We start from the raw sequence: 20231 nt of genomic DNA, 5'->3' as shown, positions 1-20231 counted from the left end.
GTGTGTGGGGATGGGGAGAAACAAAATAAAAAAACCTGAAATTTCTTGCAGGGGAAAAAAACCCTCAGTTTTACAACTAGTCCTCATGTCTGGTGAAATCCCTCCCAGGGCAGAGGGAGGGCATGAGACCTAGGTACGATCCTAGTCTCATTTAAGCCCTTAGGGTGACTTTAAAGACCATAATCCCTTATGGGGGTGTATGTCATTGTGAAACTGTATTGCTTTTTTTTTCTGCATGGTGCACTTTTTAAAAAATGTCGAAGAACTCCACCTATGTGCAGAGCTAGTGGCCATTTTATTTTTAGCATTACTGCAGCTTGCTAAAGAGGGGCTCACACACTGTGCTCTCTCTCACCCGCACCCCAAACTTTACTTCTGTTCATTCTTTTTGTTGTTTTCTTTAGTTTTAAAACAGTCATTCCGAATTAATGCAAAATTCTACAGGGGTAAGTGGATAGCACTCCCTTGAATTCAATAGAGTTGCTTTCATTTACATCAGCATAGAATTTGGCCCTGAAAGTGCATCTTGGTGTGCAAAACAAAATAAGAAATACCCTGCTAGTGAATGTGTTGTCACGTTCTGCTCTAACAGCTGGTACATTGTAGGGTAACAACCTACTTCTGCTACAGTCTAATGGTCTTACTCCTTTAGCTCAAGCACAGCCCTTTAGTTCAAGCCCTACTAACCATACGTACAGGGAATCATTCCACTAACACTTATATTATTTGGTTCCAACAATGAACTAGGAGCCACATGGCATGTCCCCCCAAAAAGTGCCAGATAAGGATCACATCAGCTCACTCACCTAGTACATCATCTTTAGTGTTATATCCTAGTCCAGGGGCAGGCAACCTATGGCACGGGTGCCGAAGGCGGCACGTGAGCTGATTTTCAGTGGCACTCACGCTGCCCGGGGCCTGGCCACCAGTCCAGGGGGCTCTGCATTTTAATTTAATTTTAAATGAAGCTTCTTAAACATTTTAAAAAAAACTTATTTACTTTACATACAACAATAGTTTAGTTATATATTATAAACTTATAGAAAGAGACCTTCTAAAAATGTTAAAATGTGTTACCGGCACATGAAACCTTAAATCCGAGTGAACAAATGAAGACTCGGCACACCACTTCTGAAAGGTTGCCGACCCCTGTCCTAGTCAATAAGACTCTGCAACCCAGTATCTCATCTGATGTTCCAGATAAAATTAAGTGGAAAGAGAAATAGATACGGCCTTTCTCTCACCCTTTGCCTGCCTTGTCTAGTTAGATTGTAAACTCTGAGCAAGGACTCTTTCATTCTATTTGTACAGCACAATAGGGTCCCAATAGCCGTTGCAGTCCTGTAGGTGCTACCGTAATACAAATGAATGATACAATGCTGAACTAGGCTGCATAAAGATTGAGACATCAAAACACAGTTTTACCATTAAGTATGTTTATCATACTTAGAGTCAAATGCACCATTTCCCCACATATATAATATTACAAGCAGAATATTATTTTCCCAGTGAACAGAATTTGTGTATCAATTTCAAAAATAAGTTTTGCATTTTAGCATTGCTTCGATCTTCTTGGAAACAAACCTCCATTTTGCAATAACTGCTAAAAATGAAACCAGAAATTAAGATCAAATGACACAGAAGGATCTTAAACAGGCCTTTAGAAAGGGCAAGTGCATACAGGCCTCTGAACTGATGGCGTTTCCTGAAGGTAACGTACCACACATTAGTGAACAATATTGAATTGTATTTAATATACTTTTGGAGTGAGATTGATAGACATAAATGTGAAGACCAGCCTGTGATATGGTAATGATGGGATATCTGAAGCTTAGGCAGATGCTGAGTAGGGTGTGAATAACTAAACCTTTCCTTTATATAGTACGTACTTGCCCTAAGGACTGATTCAAAACCTACTGAAGTCAATGGAGATACTGCAACTGACCTGAATGGACTTTGGTTCAAGCACCTCATGAATAAATGCTAGACTTAACTGAATCGTTACAGTAAAGGCTTGTATCAGGGAAATCCTAAAGGGAAATCGAACTGTTCAATAATTAAAGGGGGACACAGTATAAAAAACATGTGTTGGATTGGTTTAAACTAGTGTCAATGGTGGATTCTCTGTAACTTGAAGTCTTTAAACCATGATTTGAGAACTCCAGTAACTCAGCCAGAGGGTAGGGGTCGGTTACAGGAGTGGGTGAGTAAGGTTCTGTGGCCTGCGATGTGCAGGAGGTCAGATTAGATGATCATGATGGTCCATTCTGGCCTTAAAGTCTGTCTGTCCACTCTTACCCACGTTGAGTAGTTGCTGATTCCACAAACAATCCCATTAAGAACAAGTAGGACTGCTTGTGGAGTATGCTGTTCCACAACATGTGTATGGATGCTAGCATCTGGTCCTATACTTAAAAAAAAAAAAACCTAACTGTTGTTAATTACAGCTTGGATTAACAGCTGTGCAGAGGGTGGAAATTCTGTTTTGTGCAGAATTTTGAGACTTCACATTTAGCTTTTTGTTCTAAATCGGAATAAAAACCCACAATTTTGAAATTCTCTGTGAATGACGCATTCATTTCAGGTTGGTTTAAACAATACATTATGACACCATTATTTAATTTTGACTCTTGTCATTTCATTTTATTATATTTTAATATAATACAAGTCACTGCAAAACAAAAATCAAAACGTTTTATTCTGAAAATGTCAATCCCATTTTGATATTGTTGGAGCTTTTTCCCCCAATTCTCTTCTAAAAGGAAATTCCACTGCAAACAACCAAGTTTTGCAAAGCATTTTGATTTGATGGACCTGTAGGTTCTCACAAAATATGGTTCTATCAAAGTTTCTCTGACTAGCTGAGACTTTCAAAAATGAAATGGAAAAAAGAACTTACACTATTTAGTCTGCAATGTTGTAGTAGCTGTGTGGGTCCCAGGATATGAGAGACACATGCAGGGGTGAGGTAATAGCTTTCATTGGACCAACTTCTGTTTGGTGACAGAGACCAGTTTTTGAGCTCCACAGAGCTGGTCTTCAGTTTAGCATTTCACTGTGGTTGGTTAATGAAATTATGCTGGTTAATTTCACCTGCTGTTTATTTTCTGTTTCAGTTCCTATTCCCCTGTACTAGCCTGATTGTAAAGCCTGTACTTGCTCTGATCAGTACTTGCTCCCAGAGTAGATGCACTGGATACAACAGGACTGCATGGAGCAGCTGTTGTTGGTGTGCAAGGATGTGGGGTTTGGCTGCAGAGGCCAAAGTTCATCTTCCATTTGCAGGGTGGAGCTCTGGTGTAGACTGCATGGAGCAGATCAGACAGTGGATGCCATAAGCTGCAGCCTGCCTCTGCCTCCAGTCTTGTATTATTTTTATTCAAGCATCTCAACTGTTCAGTATGAGCTCAATGCCTTAACCCCTGTGCTGTTATTCTCATTATTTGTGTGAGAAATCACTTAAGCAGATGAGTGAGGGTTACACAATTTGCCCTAATCTTTTAATCTTGAAAATCTTTCTAGTAAAACCCCTTTGTTCCGCTATATAAAATAAATGTTGGGTCTGAAGTATTGTTGACAGCATCCCTTTTGTTACATGCAAAGTGGCGTTTTCAGAAGATGTTGGGGGAAATTTTCAAAGGGCAGTTAGGCACCCAACTCATTGAAAGTCAATGGGAGTTAAGCGAGTACGCACAGGCTAGTGGACAAAGCACTGGACTTGGACTGAGGAGACCAAGGTGCTATTCCTGGCTCTGCCACTGGTCTGCTGAGTGACCATGGGTAATTCACTTTGCCTACTTGTGCCTCAGTTTTCCCCATCTATAAAATGGGGATAATGATGCTAACCTCTTTAGTAACGTGCTTTGAGATCTACTGACAGCAATGCTAAATCAGTGCTTAATGTTATTTGTGCCTTTGAAAATCTCCCTCTGCCCATATTTTTTGTCTTTACACTCACTGTGTAGAATAATTGGTGGTGGTGAAGAGAAATAAAAAAAAGAGGCGGCAGGTGGTGCTCATTTCTGAGAGTAGTGCTGCCCGGTTCTCCAGCTGGGAAGGGCTCTGAAGCGCCGTCCTGTTTGCTAAAAGTCTATGTTCTTGAAGTCTACTGAACACCGGAATCGGCCATCGATGAACCTGGAGCATATAAAGTTTGGCAAACACGGGCAAGTGTGGTGTTGGCGTTTTCCAAGGAAAGGGACCTTGAGGAGAAAATGGAAGAGACAAAAGACACCACAAAGAATGTCAGAACTTCAACCACAGAGCAATGCTAGGAAAATCCTTGGCTGGGTGAAACAGACTCCTCCCTATCTTCCTGTAGGGGTTTCATGTCCAGTGACAATGAGTCAAATCCTGAAGTTCTTTACTCTGGCCCCAATCCAGCAAAGCACTTAAGCTAATGGATAACTTTGGCCATGTGAGTAATCCCCACTGGCTTCAATAGGACTGATCAGATGCAGTGTTGTCAATGCCAAGTGTTCAAAACTCAGGAGTCAGGTCCCCAAAACTCAGGAACTTGGCTGGACAAATCACAAGCCTTTTTAAAAGAGGCTTGGCTTATTTAATTAGCCTCCTAGTTTGAGTTTTTAGGGGGCACCCGGGTCTTGCTTAACCAGCTTTTCTTTACAACCATGGGGGTTAACAATTGCCTCTTTTTAAAATGGAAGCTGAGGTTCTCGCATAATGGCATGACTCCAAGAGCTGGGGCCTCGTGTAAAAACACCCGCTGCTACCCAACTGAAAAGAAAATGGTCAGAGTTGGCAACCCTGCAAATCAAAGTCTAATCCCCCTCGCTGCCAATGGGATTCCAGGCAAGAGTAAAGGGTTGCAGGATTGGGCGCTTGATCCTGACTCGGGTATCCTCATTAAGCTCATTTGGACCAAAGCCATCTGAGGCTCCCAACTCAAAACTCCTTACAGTCATGAGTGAATTTAGCTTGGCAACTCCCGGGAGTAGGGTGACCAGGTGTCCGGTTTTGGACCAGAACCCCCAGTCAAAAAGGGATCCTGGTGACTCCAGTCAGCAGTGCTGACCGGGCCGTTAACTGTCTGGTTGGCAGCGCCACACCGCCATGTAGCAGGGCTGGCAGGCTCCCTGCTAGCTGCCATACCACACGGCTCCCAGGTTGGGAAGCAGCCGCCAGGTCCGGCTCCTAGCCTTAGGAGTGGCCAGGGGGGTGCATGTGCTGCCCCACCTGCAGGCGCAACTCCCATTGGCTGGGTCAGGGCAGGTGAGGAACTAGCATGAGTGCGACTCATGAGTGCTCAGCAGGTGGCTGTTGAGGGGTCGTCGGGTGTCTTGACTGTACAGGTGGAGAAATATGGTTCCCCTTTGGATCTTCCATTAAAACATGCTAGTTTCACAGCCCTGCCTGCATGATCCCCTGCCCAGCCCTTCCACGCTGTGTGCCGCTTGGGCTGTCCTCTCACATCTCACGTGAGTCGGTGTTAGGCTGTCCCCCCTTAGGGATGGGCCTGGTCGCTGTACGTGTTCTGAACAGAGCTCCCCGTGCTCTGTACACAAGTCGAGCCCCATTCAGTGCCTTGCAGTACGTTGCACGGCAAGTCGTGAGCTGAGCTGGGAACAGAACCCAAGGGCCCTGCGTCCGAGCCCACTGCTTTCACTATTGGACAATGCTGCCTCTTTCCGCTGAATCTAGGAACCAGCATTTTCACACCGGGGTGTATAAAGTTAGGCCTTTGAAGTGGGGGTGGAGGGGCTAAGGCACCCAATTTCCCTTGAAAGTCACTTTGGCTTCTTTGACAATCCCAGTGGGCAGTGACATAAGAACAGCTTGACTTCCAGAGGTGCTGGGGTCTGCAGGAGGCCCCCCACCTGTTTCTCATTCTGTTCTACTTCACTTTTCATAGATTTAGAGATTCCAAGGCCAGACGGGACCTACTATATCTCCCAGGCTAGAGAACTACCTCATAATAATTCCTAGAACAGATCTAGTAGGAAAACATCCATCGTGATTTAAAAATGGTCAGTGATGGAGAATCCACTGTGACCCTTGGTAAATTGTTTCAGTGGTTAATGACCCCCCCTGTTAGAAATGTACGCCTTCTTCCCAGCCTGAATTTGTCTAGCTTCAACTTCCTCCCTGTTACAGGGATGGGAGGGCCAGCCCCTCAGCTGGTGAAGTTCCATTGAAGTCAGCCATGCTGCCTGCATTCAGACCCGCCCGCAATGAGTACACATCATTCCCAGGAGAGTTAACTGAACTGTGGTGCGCAGTGCTCCTGATTCTCCTCTCCCCTTTCCTGGGGCAAGTCCACTGGAGCCGGTCCTGACGGACACGCGTGAGAGCAAGATCAGGCCCTGTGAAGTGTAGTGGGAGGAAAAGTTTGGAGTAAGGAGTCCTGTTGTGTGGGTGTTTGTGACTGGGGACTAATTGCATGAGATCTCTGGGGGCAAAGGGAATACTGATTAATTTTCTCCTTACCTCTAGACACTAGAGAATCCATAGGGACATAGGCCTGGAAGGGACATGCTGGGTTATGGGATCCTGTCCCTGCTATTACAGGCAACCCTGTCAGAATCCCATTCATACTTACCAAACTCCACCTTCAAATCACTTGGGTTGTTTGACGCGCCCTCCCCCCCAATTTTTACTGGGAGGCTGTTCCAGAACCTCTGATTAGAAACCTGCTTCTAGTTTCCAGCCTCAGTTTATTCCTGGCCAGTGTATCCTCAGTTGTTCTTGTACCAACGCTGTCCATTAGCTTCAACAGTTCTTCTCCCTCCCTGATGTTTATCCCCTGATGTATTTAGAGAGCCCTGGGAACCCCTTGACTGTCTGGAATATATAATCCCGGGCAAGCTCTCTGCTTTCCCCAGGTGGTTCAAATTTGCTTGTAAACCTTCACCTGCCACTCGAACTGCTGCATCCTTGCTCCATCTCCTGGTGGATACAGCACATGCTAGAGATTAGTGGCTGGGCCCCATGTAAGTTAACTGGGTTTTGCTGTTTGATTATGGCGGGGGAGGGTCGGGATTTCACCGCTGGGTTCTATGCCTAACTCCACCAGTGGCTGCGTGACTCTAGGCGTCGCAGTGTTGTAGCTGTGTCGGTCCTAGGACATTGGAGAGACGAGATGGGTGAGCTAATATCTCTTATTGGTAAGAGAGACCTGCTTTTGAGCCACAGTTGCTCTAGCTTGTCTCTCTCTCTTCCTCCCCTCCCCCCCCACCCCCGAAGTTGGTCCAATAAAAGATATCACCTTGCCCATCTCCTCTCTCTGATCCTGGGCTAGTCACGGCTAGATGTTCAAAAGAATATGCTATCTGTTTGGGTGGTAGAATAAACGGACAGATTTCTGCAACAGCTTGGCACGCTGGCCCCAGCTGTGCCCTTGGCAATGCTGGCCTGGAGCCTCTGATTATGCAGCCATTACAGGAGTAGTCTCATTTAATAAAGGTTGCAGAATCTAGACCACTGTGCCTCAGTTTCCCCTTGCTTTAACATGGGGATAATGCCTCCCTCAGAGGGAGACTTATACAGCACATGGAGGGTCTCAATAATGAAAGGGGATGAGCGGGGCAAATTATTGGGATAAACTATCCCTTGGCTATCAGCAGCAATCGTTGAGCTGTGTTTGCTGAGATTCGACATTAGAACAGCCAGGGTGGAAAGGGCTTGGATTCCCCAATGTCTTCTGCTTCCTCCTTCGCCTCTCCTCCATTTGTCCTCCTCATCCCCACCCCCCCATCCTCTCTCCCTCATTTCTGGCATTAAATAGAAAGGTGAGGAGCTGATAGATGTTTATCTCCTGACTTTTCAAAACAATCCCTTATGAAATTTAAGCCTCAAGAATTTATCTTTATTTCCCCTTCACGGTGATTTTAATAAAGTCTGATCCCTTTTGAATCTTCCCAATCTCCTGCAGGCTGATCCCGGGCAGAGCGCCCTGCATTATTTACTGAGTCTCCCTCCCACGAGATCAATATCTGAGGAGTTATTAGCAGAGTCCCTCAAAGGCCTTAGCCACTGGTGCTAAGTACTCCCACTTTGGGGTAATCCTAAGGCTTTTGTGTTGCATGCTGGACAAAGCCACCGAGTTTTGAAGGTTCACAGATGTTATCCTGGCTTCTGGTTTGCTTTGTTGAGTATTTAGAATTCAATCTCAAGTGACAAAAGCACCTTTCTTTAAATAAACTGAATGCACAGATTGAGCCCCCTGGAGCCACGTGCACCGCACTAGTTGAGCTGTTAAACAGGCTTGTACAGCTCTGGCCATAGGTCAGCTGTGACCTGTAGAAGCTGTGACAGGTTGATGTTAGTAGAGTGCTGTTTGAGGATCTAGCTGAAAGCGTGAGTGGTCATGGTAGGGGAAGCTGGGTGTCAGGACTCCTGGATTCTCTTTTCAGCTCTGCATGTTTGGGTAAGACTCTGTGTGCTGATGCAAATATGGGGAAACCGAGGCACAGATTAGGTACCACAGGCCATGCAGGGATTCTCAGAGTTTGAGAGCAGAGCCCAGGGTGCTTGGGTCCCAGACCAGTGCTTGCCCCACTGGCATATACATCAACAGATGGATGGCATTGTGCGTCCTGATCCCTGGAAGTCCTTCAGACTACAGTGTGGTATATTAAACTGTAAATTACAAGCTGCCCCTTTAAATCCTAAGGGGTTTCCTAGTCTTGCTAGTAGGCTAGGGGGCTTTGTAGGGATGTCTGCAATTGGAGTCCCACTGTAGAGAGCCAGTCTAGAGTAAGCTAGGATGAGTTGTGCCTCTGTTTTAGGGAGCAGCCTGTTTTCTCTCTCTCTGTGTTTGGGTTCTTCTATATTTATCGAGAAATAAGGTAATGTTACATTGCAGAATTCTTTGTGCATGCCATGAACATACCTTACAGTATCTGGTTAGCAGGGTTATAGCACTGCCTAGACTAATGCGATGTGCCATTTAAAAAAAAATACTAGCTTTGAACTCATCCCTCCCAAAGAAAAGTAGATCTAGAAAATACAGATGCAGCAGTATTGAAAAAGATCAGTCCCTGGGCCATTGCTTAGACTAGGCTGTGAAAGGGTTAAGGCTGCTGGGCCATACCTTGTGACTGAATGGGTGGCATTCATCTCCTTCCTGTCCCAGTGGAGTGCACATCCTTAGCCCTCGAAGCCACAGGCTGATTGCACAGCATGTCCCGGCTCCACACTGCAGATCCCTCTCACACGCCTAACGGGGAGGCAAAACAAACCAATTAGCCAGAGGTGCATTCAGATAGGCTTTAGTGTGTGCCAGGGAAAATTCCTGTTCCAGGAGGATCGGTAAATAACTCGAGCTGGGCTGGCAAGTGCTTCAAAGACCGGCATCAATTCTTAATCGGAACAAGAGATGCTTTAAAAGCAACACATCTCAGGTTAAGTTGATGAGGGCTTGTGATGAGCGAGAATCCGATTCCGTCTAGAACGGCTTTACATGAGCTCTTCTGACGCGTTCAAGACTCCGATGCCAACAGAGAGGAAAGATCTCTGTGCTCCTGAGGCTGACAATTATGACATACAAGGTGAGCTAGGGAAGCCAGCCATGCTGAGTTCAGGGCAGCCCAGCATTAAACCAATAGCTACATAATAAAATAGTCACTTCTTTGTTTGCATTACAGTCAGGGATCAGGATCCTGGCAGAAATCAGTGTTGCTCCCATTGCAATTAACAGCCATGCTGATTTACACCGGCTCAGGATCTGGCCCCAGATCTTTCATTCTCCAGAATCTGGGAACCCAAAACTGAAAGCTGGGAACAGGGAACATGTAACCAAAGATCATGGTTCTAGGCCCAAATAGTCTAGGAAATGCTGAGAGCTAAAGGAAGTTATTTTCTTTTGACAATCTGTACAGATTTTAACTTTGGAAAGCAGGGATCCAATTAGGCATTTGAAAAGGGCCCCTACCTGGCATTCTTATTCCCCGTATCCAAAGTCACCAAGCTACTGTACCGTGCAGAGTGACGAAATGCCCCACTTACACTGGTTTGAGACAGTGGTATCAGCTTGCTTGATATTAGCCAAATCAATGGGAGATTGGCCTGAGAAAGGGCCACAGGTTTTAGTTTCTCAGCTGCTAAAATTACACGTATGGCTAGAATCTGATCCCCTCCCTCACACGGCCTGGGCCTCTTTATTTCACAAGTGATCCTACTGAAATCAGCGGGAGTTTTTTTGCTGCTTTTGAGAATCTTTACAGTTTACTTGGTAGTGGAGTGTCATAATTTCTAGGGCTATTTTTTTTATTTTTTTTTAGTGTTCCATTTAACAATGGATGAAATGAAGTGAAAAAGGCCTTTGTTCTGTGTGCTTTATCAGATTAAGGATAGCCACTAGATTTTTAAAAGGAAGAATATTGGAGTTCACAATGGAAACCAGTGGGATAGGATTGCAATCTCTTCTGGAGTATTTACGTGTGTGTGTGTGTGTATTGAGAGAGACAGAGGAACTATAAGTTTCAATTTTTAAAACAAACTAGATTTGATCAGTAAGGTGTAAAAAGCATAAACCTTTTAGAAGGAGAGCCTGATGCTGATCCTATTTAAGTCAATGGCAAAACTCCCAGCTGTGGGACGAGGATAGGGCTCAAATTGCACAGAAAGGCAGGTGTGAATCTATTTTTTGTGGGGGCGGGGGGAAACAAATTGTACATTCTTTTTTTTTTTAAATGAAGTTCTCTTCTTTAAACAATTTCTTGGACATAAGTCTCCACTACAAATTTATTTGCAGGGAGAAAAAAGGGATAGTCGAGACTAGGATTTGCTTTCTGTCATGAGAAAGTGAATCTGCTTTTTCGTACTTTAATCCTTTTCCGAATTCATGTCTCTGAAATGGAAAACAAGGGAAGCCAGGAGTTTGAAATGTAAAGAAACATAAGGGGCTGTGGAGTGATGCTCAGGAATCTCGCTATTGCTCTGTGCTTGGACTTCAGCCTGGCCCCTCCAACGGCTCAGAGTTCACTGTCACACAAGAGCAGCTTAATAATATCATGCTCTCACATAAGCAGAATTTGTATGCCTCCAATGCAAATGAACACTATTTAAATACATTGCTTGGACTTTTTGCCTCTCTCCTTTTCTCTTTAAATTTGGATTTTTTTCCCTCTTGAGATAAACTCTTAATTCTTTGGATATAAATTAATGAGACTGATGTTAATTGGGATGCTAGGGCAGATAGGCTACATTGACTTCAGTGGAGCTAGGACAGCTTATGCCAGCTGAAGATCAGGGCCTCTTGCTGAAGGTGCTGTGTTCCTATCACATCTAGTGAAGTCAGTGACCGTTCAGATGCTAGTACCTCCTGAGATCAAAGCCCCCAAAATACTCATGGGCCCGTGTCTGTTAACACATCCTGACCTTTGTGTTGAGTTTGTTAGAACTTGATATTTTTCTCAGCTTGAAAACTTTTTAACATTTCTCCCCTTCCCTCTTTGACTCAAATACCAGTTTATGGCATGCTAGTGTTATGAACAAGAGCCAACAGTTCCCCAGCCTGATTTTTATCTGCATACATTTCTCTCTCTCTGGATTCATAGCTGATAGAGTATAAAAGATCAGTGAGTAAGAATTTAGTGTTTAGTCTAACTCATAAAAAGTACTGGATCCTTGTATCATTCAGCTAGCCGTGTCTCATTCCAGAGAGAATTTAATTAGATGCGAGTGATCACAGCTCAAAAAGAAATCATGTATAATTAAAACCATTATTTGTGTTACTAATAAACCTCTACAGAAACCAAACAAATGTAAAAATCATAACACATTTTTCCCTATTTATTTGATTTCTTTAATTTTTTTTCTATAACTTCCTGCTCAAATGCAGGGGTGGGGGAATCAAGTCTGTTTCACTTTTTGTTTATAGTCCCTGTCACTTTCAGATTCACTGAGCAGCAAGTGCTGCTGGAGGAATGTCGATTTAGTTCAAACTAAGAGTTTCCATCAGAAAATTAAAACCACGCAAGCATTTCTCTTGGGTTTAGGATTGCTTATTTTTTATCACTGATCTGTTGGGACCAAAATTTGAGCTAATACACACACACAATGATATTTCATTATAATTAATATAAAGACTGCTTATATCGTCAAAGCATCAGTATACATTTTTGCTGTTCGTATTCTTATTTGAGCTTTCAGGAGGAAATTCTTTTCTGAATTACAGAAAATAAATATTTTCACTGCTAAAGATGCGATTATCTTCTCTGATCTTAGGGGATCTCATACCACCCACATCTCAGAAGGAATACAAGATCTCAGACATGTTCAGATGTCACATTAGATAGGCAAGAAAGTCAGACTTACCCCAGTGATGACTGCACATTTGTAAAAAGTTATTAAAAGGAAGAAGCACAAGATTTGGATGACCGTTTTCATGGTGACTAGGAAAATAAGGAAACTCTTGTCTCTCTGGTGTGCCAGACTAACCGTGCAGTGTCTGAAGTCCTTGTCCCCTTTCTCCTCGCTCTCCTCCTGATGAGATCTGAGAGCACCCTCCCTCGCCTGGCTCTGTATATAACATTTCAGCCCCTTCAATCTCCTTCACTGATGTGATGTTTTTTTCTGATGATCTCAGAATAGGCAGATGAGACCCAACTCTGCTGATAGGGGGATGGTGGAGGTGGGGGCGGAATTAATAAACTAGAATGAGGAGAAGACTATCGTTCTACCCTTACAAATTATGCCGTTTTAAAATGATTTAGAAACATCTGGATTTGTTTTAAAGTGTCCTCCTATAGCCACTATAAATTTGTGTTAGCATAAAATTAAGGGTTTGCACCTTTTTGCAAACACAAAGACACAATTAGGCTGATTTCTACCTCCCCCCCTATGCTACTGCAGAACATGCAAAGTGTTGGTATCCGTGATAAGTGTGTTTAGCGTGTTGTGTGGGTGTGGGGGAGAATTGTGAGATTATATTATATCTGAATATAGTATAAGCAGCAAAGAGTCTTGTGGCACCTTATAGACTAACAGACATTTTGGAGCATGAGCTTTCATGGGTGAATACCCACTTCGTCGGATGCATGTAGTGGAAAATTTCAGGGGCAGGTATATATAAGCAAGCAAGAAGCAGGCTAGAGATAACGAGGTTAGTTCAATCAGGGAGGATGAGGCCCTCTTCTAGCAGCTGAGGTGTGAAAACCAAGAGGAGAAACTGGTTTTGTAGTTGGCTAGCCATTCAGTCTTTGTTTAATCCTGAGCTGATGGTGTCAAATTTGCAGATGAACTGAAGCTCAGCAGTTTCTCTCTGAAGTCTGGTCCTGAAGTTTTTTTGCTGCAGGATGGCCACCTTAAGATCTGCTATTGTGTGGCCAGGGAGGTTGAAGTGTTCTCCTACAGGTTTTTGTATATTGCCATTCCTAATATCTGATTTGTGTCCATTTATCCTTTTCCTTAGAGACTGTCCAGTCTGGCCGATGTACATAGCAGAGGGGCATTGCTGGCATATGATGGCGTATATTACATTGGTGGACGTGCAGGTAAATGAACCGGTGATGGTGTGGCTGATCTGGTTTAGGTCCTGTGATGGTGTCGCTGGTATAGATATGTGGGCAGAGTTGGCATCGAGGTTTGTTGCATGGATTGGTTCCTGAGTTAGAGTTACTATGGTGCAGTGTGCAGTTACTGGTGAGAATATGCTTCAGGTTAGCAGGTTGTCTGTGGGCGGGGACTGGCCTGCCACCCAAGGTCTGCGAAAGTGTGGGATCATTGTCCAGGATGGGTTGTAGATCCCTGATGATGCGTTGGAGGGGTTTTAGCTGGGGACTGTATGTGATGGCCAGTGGAGTCCTGTTGGTTTCTTTCTTGGGTTTGTCTTGCAGTAGGAGGCTTCTGGGTACACATCTGGCTCTGTTGATCTGTTTCCTTATTTCCTCATGTGCGTATTGTAGTTTTGAGAATGCTTGGTGGAGATTTTGTAGGTGTTGGTCTCTGTCTGAGGGGTTAGAGCAGATACGGTTGTACCTCAGTGCTTGGCTGTAGACAATGGATCGTGTGGTGTGCCCAGGATGGAAGCTGCAGGCATGAAGGTAGGCATAGGGGGGGGGTTTTTTGTATAGGGTGGTGGTGTATGTGTCCATCACTTATTTGTGCTGTGGGTGGAAGGGAAGTGACCTGTAGATTGGTCCAGGCTGAGGTTGATGGTGGGTGGGGGTGATTGAAATCGTGGTGTTGGTTTTCCAGTTTCCCATCGGTCCAGATGATGAAGATGATGATGATGAGATCAATGTAGTAGTAGGAGTAGAGAGAAGGGAGCTGAGGAAGAAGAGAGGGGGCATGCGCCATGCGGGTGCCCCCTGCTGATCCACTATATATATGATATCATCATAAATCAAATGTGTGTGTGTTGTGTTGTGTGTGAAAGGAGCAGAGCTCAGCACTGTGGTGTCATGTGGCATCATCTGTCCTACCTGTTGTATTCCATCTGTGTGGTGTGTGTGTGTGTGTGTGTGTGTAGAGAGCCTCAATGGATGATGGTATGCTGATGGGGATGGCTCAGATGTGCCACCACCCTATCTAGCCAGCTCTCCCGTGACACCACTGACCACTGATTCCTGAGAAATGCATTGACTGACAGAAAAAACCACCAAACAAAAAGCTCATGCTCCAAAACGTCTGTTAGTCTATAAGGTGCCACAAGACTCTTTGCTGCTTTTACAGATCCAGACTAACACGGCTACCCCTCTGATACTTGAATATAGTATGTAAATATCCTAATGTAGGTTTGAAAATATTCTGTGTTTATATTTGAAATATCTTCCAAAACATTTTAAGTCCAGGAAACAATATGAACAACACACCTGTTTAAATGGATACATAGGCAGATAAGAGAATTATAACCTGTGAAAAGTCATATTGCTATTTCACATGATGGTCCAATGGATGGAAAATGCAGCTGGGTTTCAGGATACTTCTATTCTATTCCTGACTCTGCCACTGACCTGCTGTGTGACCCTAGCCAAGTCTCTTCACCACACTGTGCCTCAGTTTTCCTTCCCTCTAATACTGGTTGAAATTCAGAATTTCTGCTCCATGGGAAATTTCAAAATTTGTTTTCATTCCAAACTGGAACAAAACCAAAAAGTTTCCCCAAAATGAAATTAGTTCAATGAACTATTTCAGGTCCATCAAAATGTTTTTATTTCTTACAAAACCAAAAAGTTTTGTTCTGATTTTGACTTTTCAGTTTTGTTTACATTTTGAAATTATATTCTTTTAAGCATATTAAAGTCATTTTAAAAAAATCAGAACATTCCATTCTGAGGCAGTTGAAACAGAATGTTTCATCCTTATCTAAACACTTTCACTCTCCACCCCCAATGAAATGATGTTGAAATTGACGCATTGCAATGGAAAGCATCACTTTTTCAACAACCCGGCATTTTCACTGGAGAGAATTTCTGACCGCTCTACCTCCCCCGCCCCCTTCCCCGCCCCTTTGCCTGTCTTGTCTACTTAGACTGTAAGTTCTTTGGGCTGGGGCTCTGTCTCTCAGGCCTTGTCAACCCTTGTGGCAGCATGGAGGGAGAGTGTGGCAACACGCAATAGTGAAAAGCAGCCTGCATCCATGCTGTGTTGTGTAGCAACACTCAGCCATGAAAGACTCTGGCAGCAGGAGCTACACTGCTTAAAAAAATAACAATGTAGACATGGGTGGCACTTCCTGAGTGTGCAGAGAGCTGTGTAGGATGCTCTAAGTGTTCAGGTGTGTCTGTACTCATCTAAGCAGTGCCTCCCTGTCTACACTGTTCTTTAGCCCCATGCTAAGGGTGCATATGGTGTGTGTTGTCTACACACCGCTGTATGTGTACACAGAGCCTTACTCGATGTATGTGCAGCACCTGTACGAAAGGATCTCAGATTTGGCCTCTAGGCACCACTGTGATGAAAACAATAAGACAGGGATAATTACATTGCCCTTCCTTTGATAAATGCTTTGAGGTTTACAGAGGTAAATATTACTGAGGCTAATATTACTGAGGCTGATGTTTGGGGGTTTTCCAAGGTGCCTGAATCCCATTTGGAGTTAGGTGCCTAACTCCCATAGGTTCCCTTTTGAAAATTCCTGTCTGTAGGGGCTTTCCTGTCCTAATGAGAGGAACCTAGAAGCCAGATGCAGGCCTGGGTTCCAATGTTCACTGGAGTCAGTGAGTCTTCCTGGTGACTTCAGTGGGCTTTGGAGCAGAAACCTGGAGAAGACCACATTTGTCTGGATCAGGTCCTATCGTCAGGCTGTATTCATAAGTAGGCTTGGCAGAATTCTGTTTCTGGTGGGCTTTTTCCAATTTCAACAGATAATGTCTGTTCATTTTTAAGCATTTTTTTTTCAATTTTTATCAGTTGTTTTCACAGTTGCAGGAAATTATGGGGGTGTCAGGCATTAAGGGGGGGTGAGCCCATTATTTAATGACAGAAGACATTGTGAGTTGAAAAGTTAAGGCTTTTTAACCCTTAACACACACACTGTCATCATCACATGTCAAAATATACCAAGTAAACAGCCCTCCGTGAAACTTGAGTACGTGCTCAACCCTATTTTTCTTTGCTAGCTGTAAATTTCAATTCACATTGATCGAAATATTTGTGCGTACAGTGAAATTGAGGCCTGAACCACATTTACCAATACAAATTGAATCCTTCCAAGCATTTTCAGAAGCTTGTTAGTAGCTGCATTTTATTCCTTAACCCTGATAAACCCCACATAGCAGCATGAGCAAGAACCACTACCCATGAGACTCACTCTAGGGGCATGGCAAACTATTCCCTTCCCCTTTCCTGGCTTCCCTTCTACCAGATCATAATCATAGGTTATTAGGGACCTCAGAAGGTATCTAGTCCAACCCGCTGCTCAAAGCAGGGCCAATCCCCAACTAAATCCCCAAATTGTCCCCTCAAGGATTGAGCTCACAACCCTGGGTTTAGCAGGCCAATGCTCAAACCACTGAGCTATCCCTCCCCCTATGCTGCATGTTGTCCCCTCCCCATCAACTCTCTCGTCCCGCTTTTGTCCAAGTGTATTTTTTTAAATCATTTTATCAGAGAAAAAGTTAAAGCATCCCAGAAAAGGTTCCGAAGGAACAGTCCAAAAACCTAGTGGAGGGAACAATTAACAAAGTGGCTCCAATCCTGCAAGGGGTTCTGCTGGCTGGCAAGATCCATGCACCTACATGGAGCCCTATTAACCTCAATGAGCAGAATAACTTGCGGGAGAAGGGTCTCTCCCTGAGAAGAGGGGAAATGTTCTGAAGTGCCGGTCGAGGCTCAGATGGGCATATTTGTCCCATGGATATTAGAACACTTCCATAGCTCATCTCACAGCCTGTCGCATTAGCAGGGTCAGAGGCAGGCCAGCATCACTGCAGGATGATTCGGTCCCATAAGGATGTCAAGAATTACCTCCATTCGCATTAGCAAAGGCGGCTTGGGTGACGTCTGTGCTAGCTAATTCTCTGCGCAACTCATTCTTGCAGCATTAAATTGTCTCCTAAAATGGATCACCGCTTGCTAACGAGCCTTGAAGTGCCTTGTTTCTCTGTGCCTGCCAGCCACTGTGTGCGGTAGACAGAAGTCCTCCCATTTGAGATGGGGACATGTTTGCTTGCTCTAGGAAACACTGGGGCAGGCTTCAGAGGGTGACACTGTTTTCTCTGAGAGGAAGGATGGCTCTGTGGTTAAGGCACTGGCCTGAGCAGCAGGGGATCTGAGTTTAATTTCTGGTTTTTGCCACTGACTTCCTGTGTGACCCTGGGGATATCATTTCACCTCTCTGAGCCTCAGTTATTCACCTCTAAAATGGGGATGACAATACTTTAGTCTGTATTGCCTGTTTTTATTACCATAGCACCCATGGAACCCATTGTGCACGGTGCAGTATAAATACAGAACAGACGGTCCCCGAGTGTAAGCTTTTGGGGCCAGGGACTGTCTCTAAGTAGGTGCATGTAAAGTGCCTAGCACAGTGAGGCCCTCATTAGAGCTGCTTGGGAGTTTTCTGACAATGTTTGTTTGGGTTTTTTTTGTTTTTGTTTTTTCCCCCCACCCTACTGGAAATTGCTGATTCATCAAAAACAAAACCATTCACTGGATAGGGTCAGTTTGGACGACTCTCTCAATTTCAAAACATTTTCTAAATTAAGAGTTTCATTGTCCAGGCTGAAGTGACTGTTTATTTAAAAATGTTAGTTCTGACTTAAAAAACATTTTTTTAAAGACTTGATTTTGACTTTTAAAAAAATAAACACGTCTTTTGAAATAACTGAAACAAAACATTTCATACAACCTGAATGCAGTTTTGTTTCTGATTATCAGTTCACAAAATATATAAAGATTTGACGTTTTAGGTCAAATGACTTTAGGTTTTGTCCTGACTTGGGGTGGGAGTGAATTTTAAAATCTCCAGCTCTTCTAGGACTGGAAAACCTTCCCCATCCTCAAATCTCTTTGAGGCCTCCCAGGGCTACTGGAATACAACTAATATTGTAGGGGTATCTAGGGATCACTAAATGAAATTAATAGGCAGCAGGTTTAAAACAAATAAAAGGAAGTGTTTCTTCACCAATGCACAGTCAACCTGTGGAACTCCTTGCCAGAGGATGTTATGAAGGCCAAGACCATAACAGGGTTCAAAAAAGAACTAGATAAATTCATGGAGGATAGGTCCATCCATGGCTATTAGCCAGGATGAGCAGGAATAGTGTCTCTAGCCTCTGTTTGCCAGTAGCTGGGAATGAGCGAGAGGGGATGGATCACTTGATAATTACCTGTTCTGCTCATTCCCTCTGAGGCACCTGGCACTGGCCACTGTCAGAAGACAGGATACTAGGCTAGATGGACCTTTTGGTCTGACCCAGTGTGGCTATTCTTAACTAATTCCAACAGTACCGATAGACTTAGCCCCCGAATGCACTGTTCCCAGTTCCTATCCCATGCACATTCTGGGGTCCCTGAGCTTCTTGGGCCAGCTCATCTCATTTCTCTGTGCTGTTCCTCTCCCACTGGTGGGGTTCATCCCTTGCCGCTGGGACAGAGAAGACTCACAAGAATTGTTTGAGGAACATGGGGAAATGCTCTAGAAGACAGGATGGAAACTCAAATGAATTAATTTGCTGCTCCACAGTGTCTGTGGTAATATGTAAAAGGGGGGGAAATGACACCAGACACTAATGCAGTGAGAAGGAGTGATGGGCTTCAATTAACAGCAGCAATATTCAGCTGGGATATTGTGTGTGTGGGAGAAACAGTGTTAAGGGGAAGGACGCTCATTGCAGAGCAGAACAGTTTGCCTAATGAGGGAAGTCCAGCCAATGGTTAGGGGAGAGGCCGATCCTGCTTGATGTAGAACCCTGGGGCAGGTGATCTCAAAAGGCAGCTTGTAATCCATGGGTCAAATTCTCTATTGGGGTAACACTGGGTTTATACTGAAGCAACAGCCAGTATGGCCACATGTGTGGCTCAGGTGTGTCTACACATGCAGACCTAACGGAGAGCACATAGGCTTTACAGGGTTGTAACATGGTTTATAGCAGACAATTTGGTCCAGTCCAGGCAAAGCAGAACTAAGTGTTATCATGGTTAAGGCACTGATTATTGCATTGCCATGGTACCCTGACACCGTAGATAAGAGTGAGTAAATTGGTCCTATGGATATAAAGCCCTAAGAGGATCGGTCCTCCTTGCTATATTTAAAGTACCTGATTCTGACCTTCCTCACGTTGGTGCTATGAGAGTGCTATGTCTGTAGACAGGTAAGCAGAAAATGTGCCGCAGATGGTGCTCAGAAGCATTGTCCAGGGGTCTGAGCGAACCCGTCGTTTGCTGGTGTTGTGCCCTGCAATTTCCTTCCTTTTTGCTGCTCTTTACAGACCTCACTGGAATGACGCCTGCTTTGCACAGGCAGGAGTGAGCCAACTCAGCACTGATGCCTCCTCCCCAAGCCTTGCATTGATGCCACCTACGTGTTAGGGAGCCCACTATAGCATCTTAGGTTGGTGGATAATCAGCCTGCTGCCGCAGTGACCCCCTAGGCTGTGGAACTTACTCTCCCATAATGGCCATCTCAGTCCCTCCCTCCTCACATAGACAAGTTCTTCGTCATGGGTGTTTATTTAGCATGATCACCACCACTGGTCCCTTATTTCCTTCTCCTTCTCCTTTGTTCTGTGTCAGTGCCTCTCTCTCGCTCTTTGCTCTCTTAGCCCAGGGCTTTAGGAAGAAGGTACCTTTGTTTCAGCACCCTGAGGACCTGGGCAGGAAAA

At 44.4% G+C, this 20231-nt stretch overlaps 1 protein-coding gene across 1 annotated transcript; it reads right to left on the bottom strand.

The window, feature by feature from the left end:
• Positions 1–2693: 2693 nt before the first annotated feature.
• On the bottom strand, positions 2694–12410 carry PROK1 (prokineticin 1). The gene is made up of 3 exons (XM_039537616.1): positions 12280–12410; positions 9053–9178; positions 2694–4202 (listed from the first exon to the last, which is right to left on the bottom strand). The coding sequence occupies exons 1-3, from the start codon at positions 12349–12351 to the stop codon at positions 4083–4085; spliced, it is 318 nt and encodes a 105-aa protein (XP_039393550.1). The 5' UTR covers positions 12352–12410; the 3' UTR covers positions 2694–4082.
• Positions 12411–20231: the final 7821 nt, after the last annotated feature.

The sequence above is a fragment of the Mauremys reevesii genome, linkage group 4 (assembly GCF_016161935.1).
Source record: "Mauremys reevesii isolate NIE-2019 linkage group 4, ASM1616193v1, whole genome shotgun sequence".
In the NCBI taxonomy this organism is placed as follows: domain Eukaryota; kingdom Metazoa; phylum Chordata; order Testudines; family Geoemydidae; genus Mauremys; species Mauremys reevesii.
Note: the sequence above shows the minus strand (reverse complement) of the source record. Positions and strands in the feature narration are given on the sequence as shown.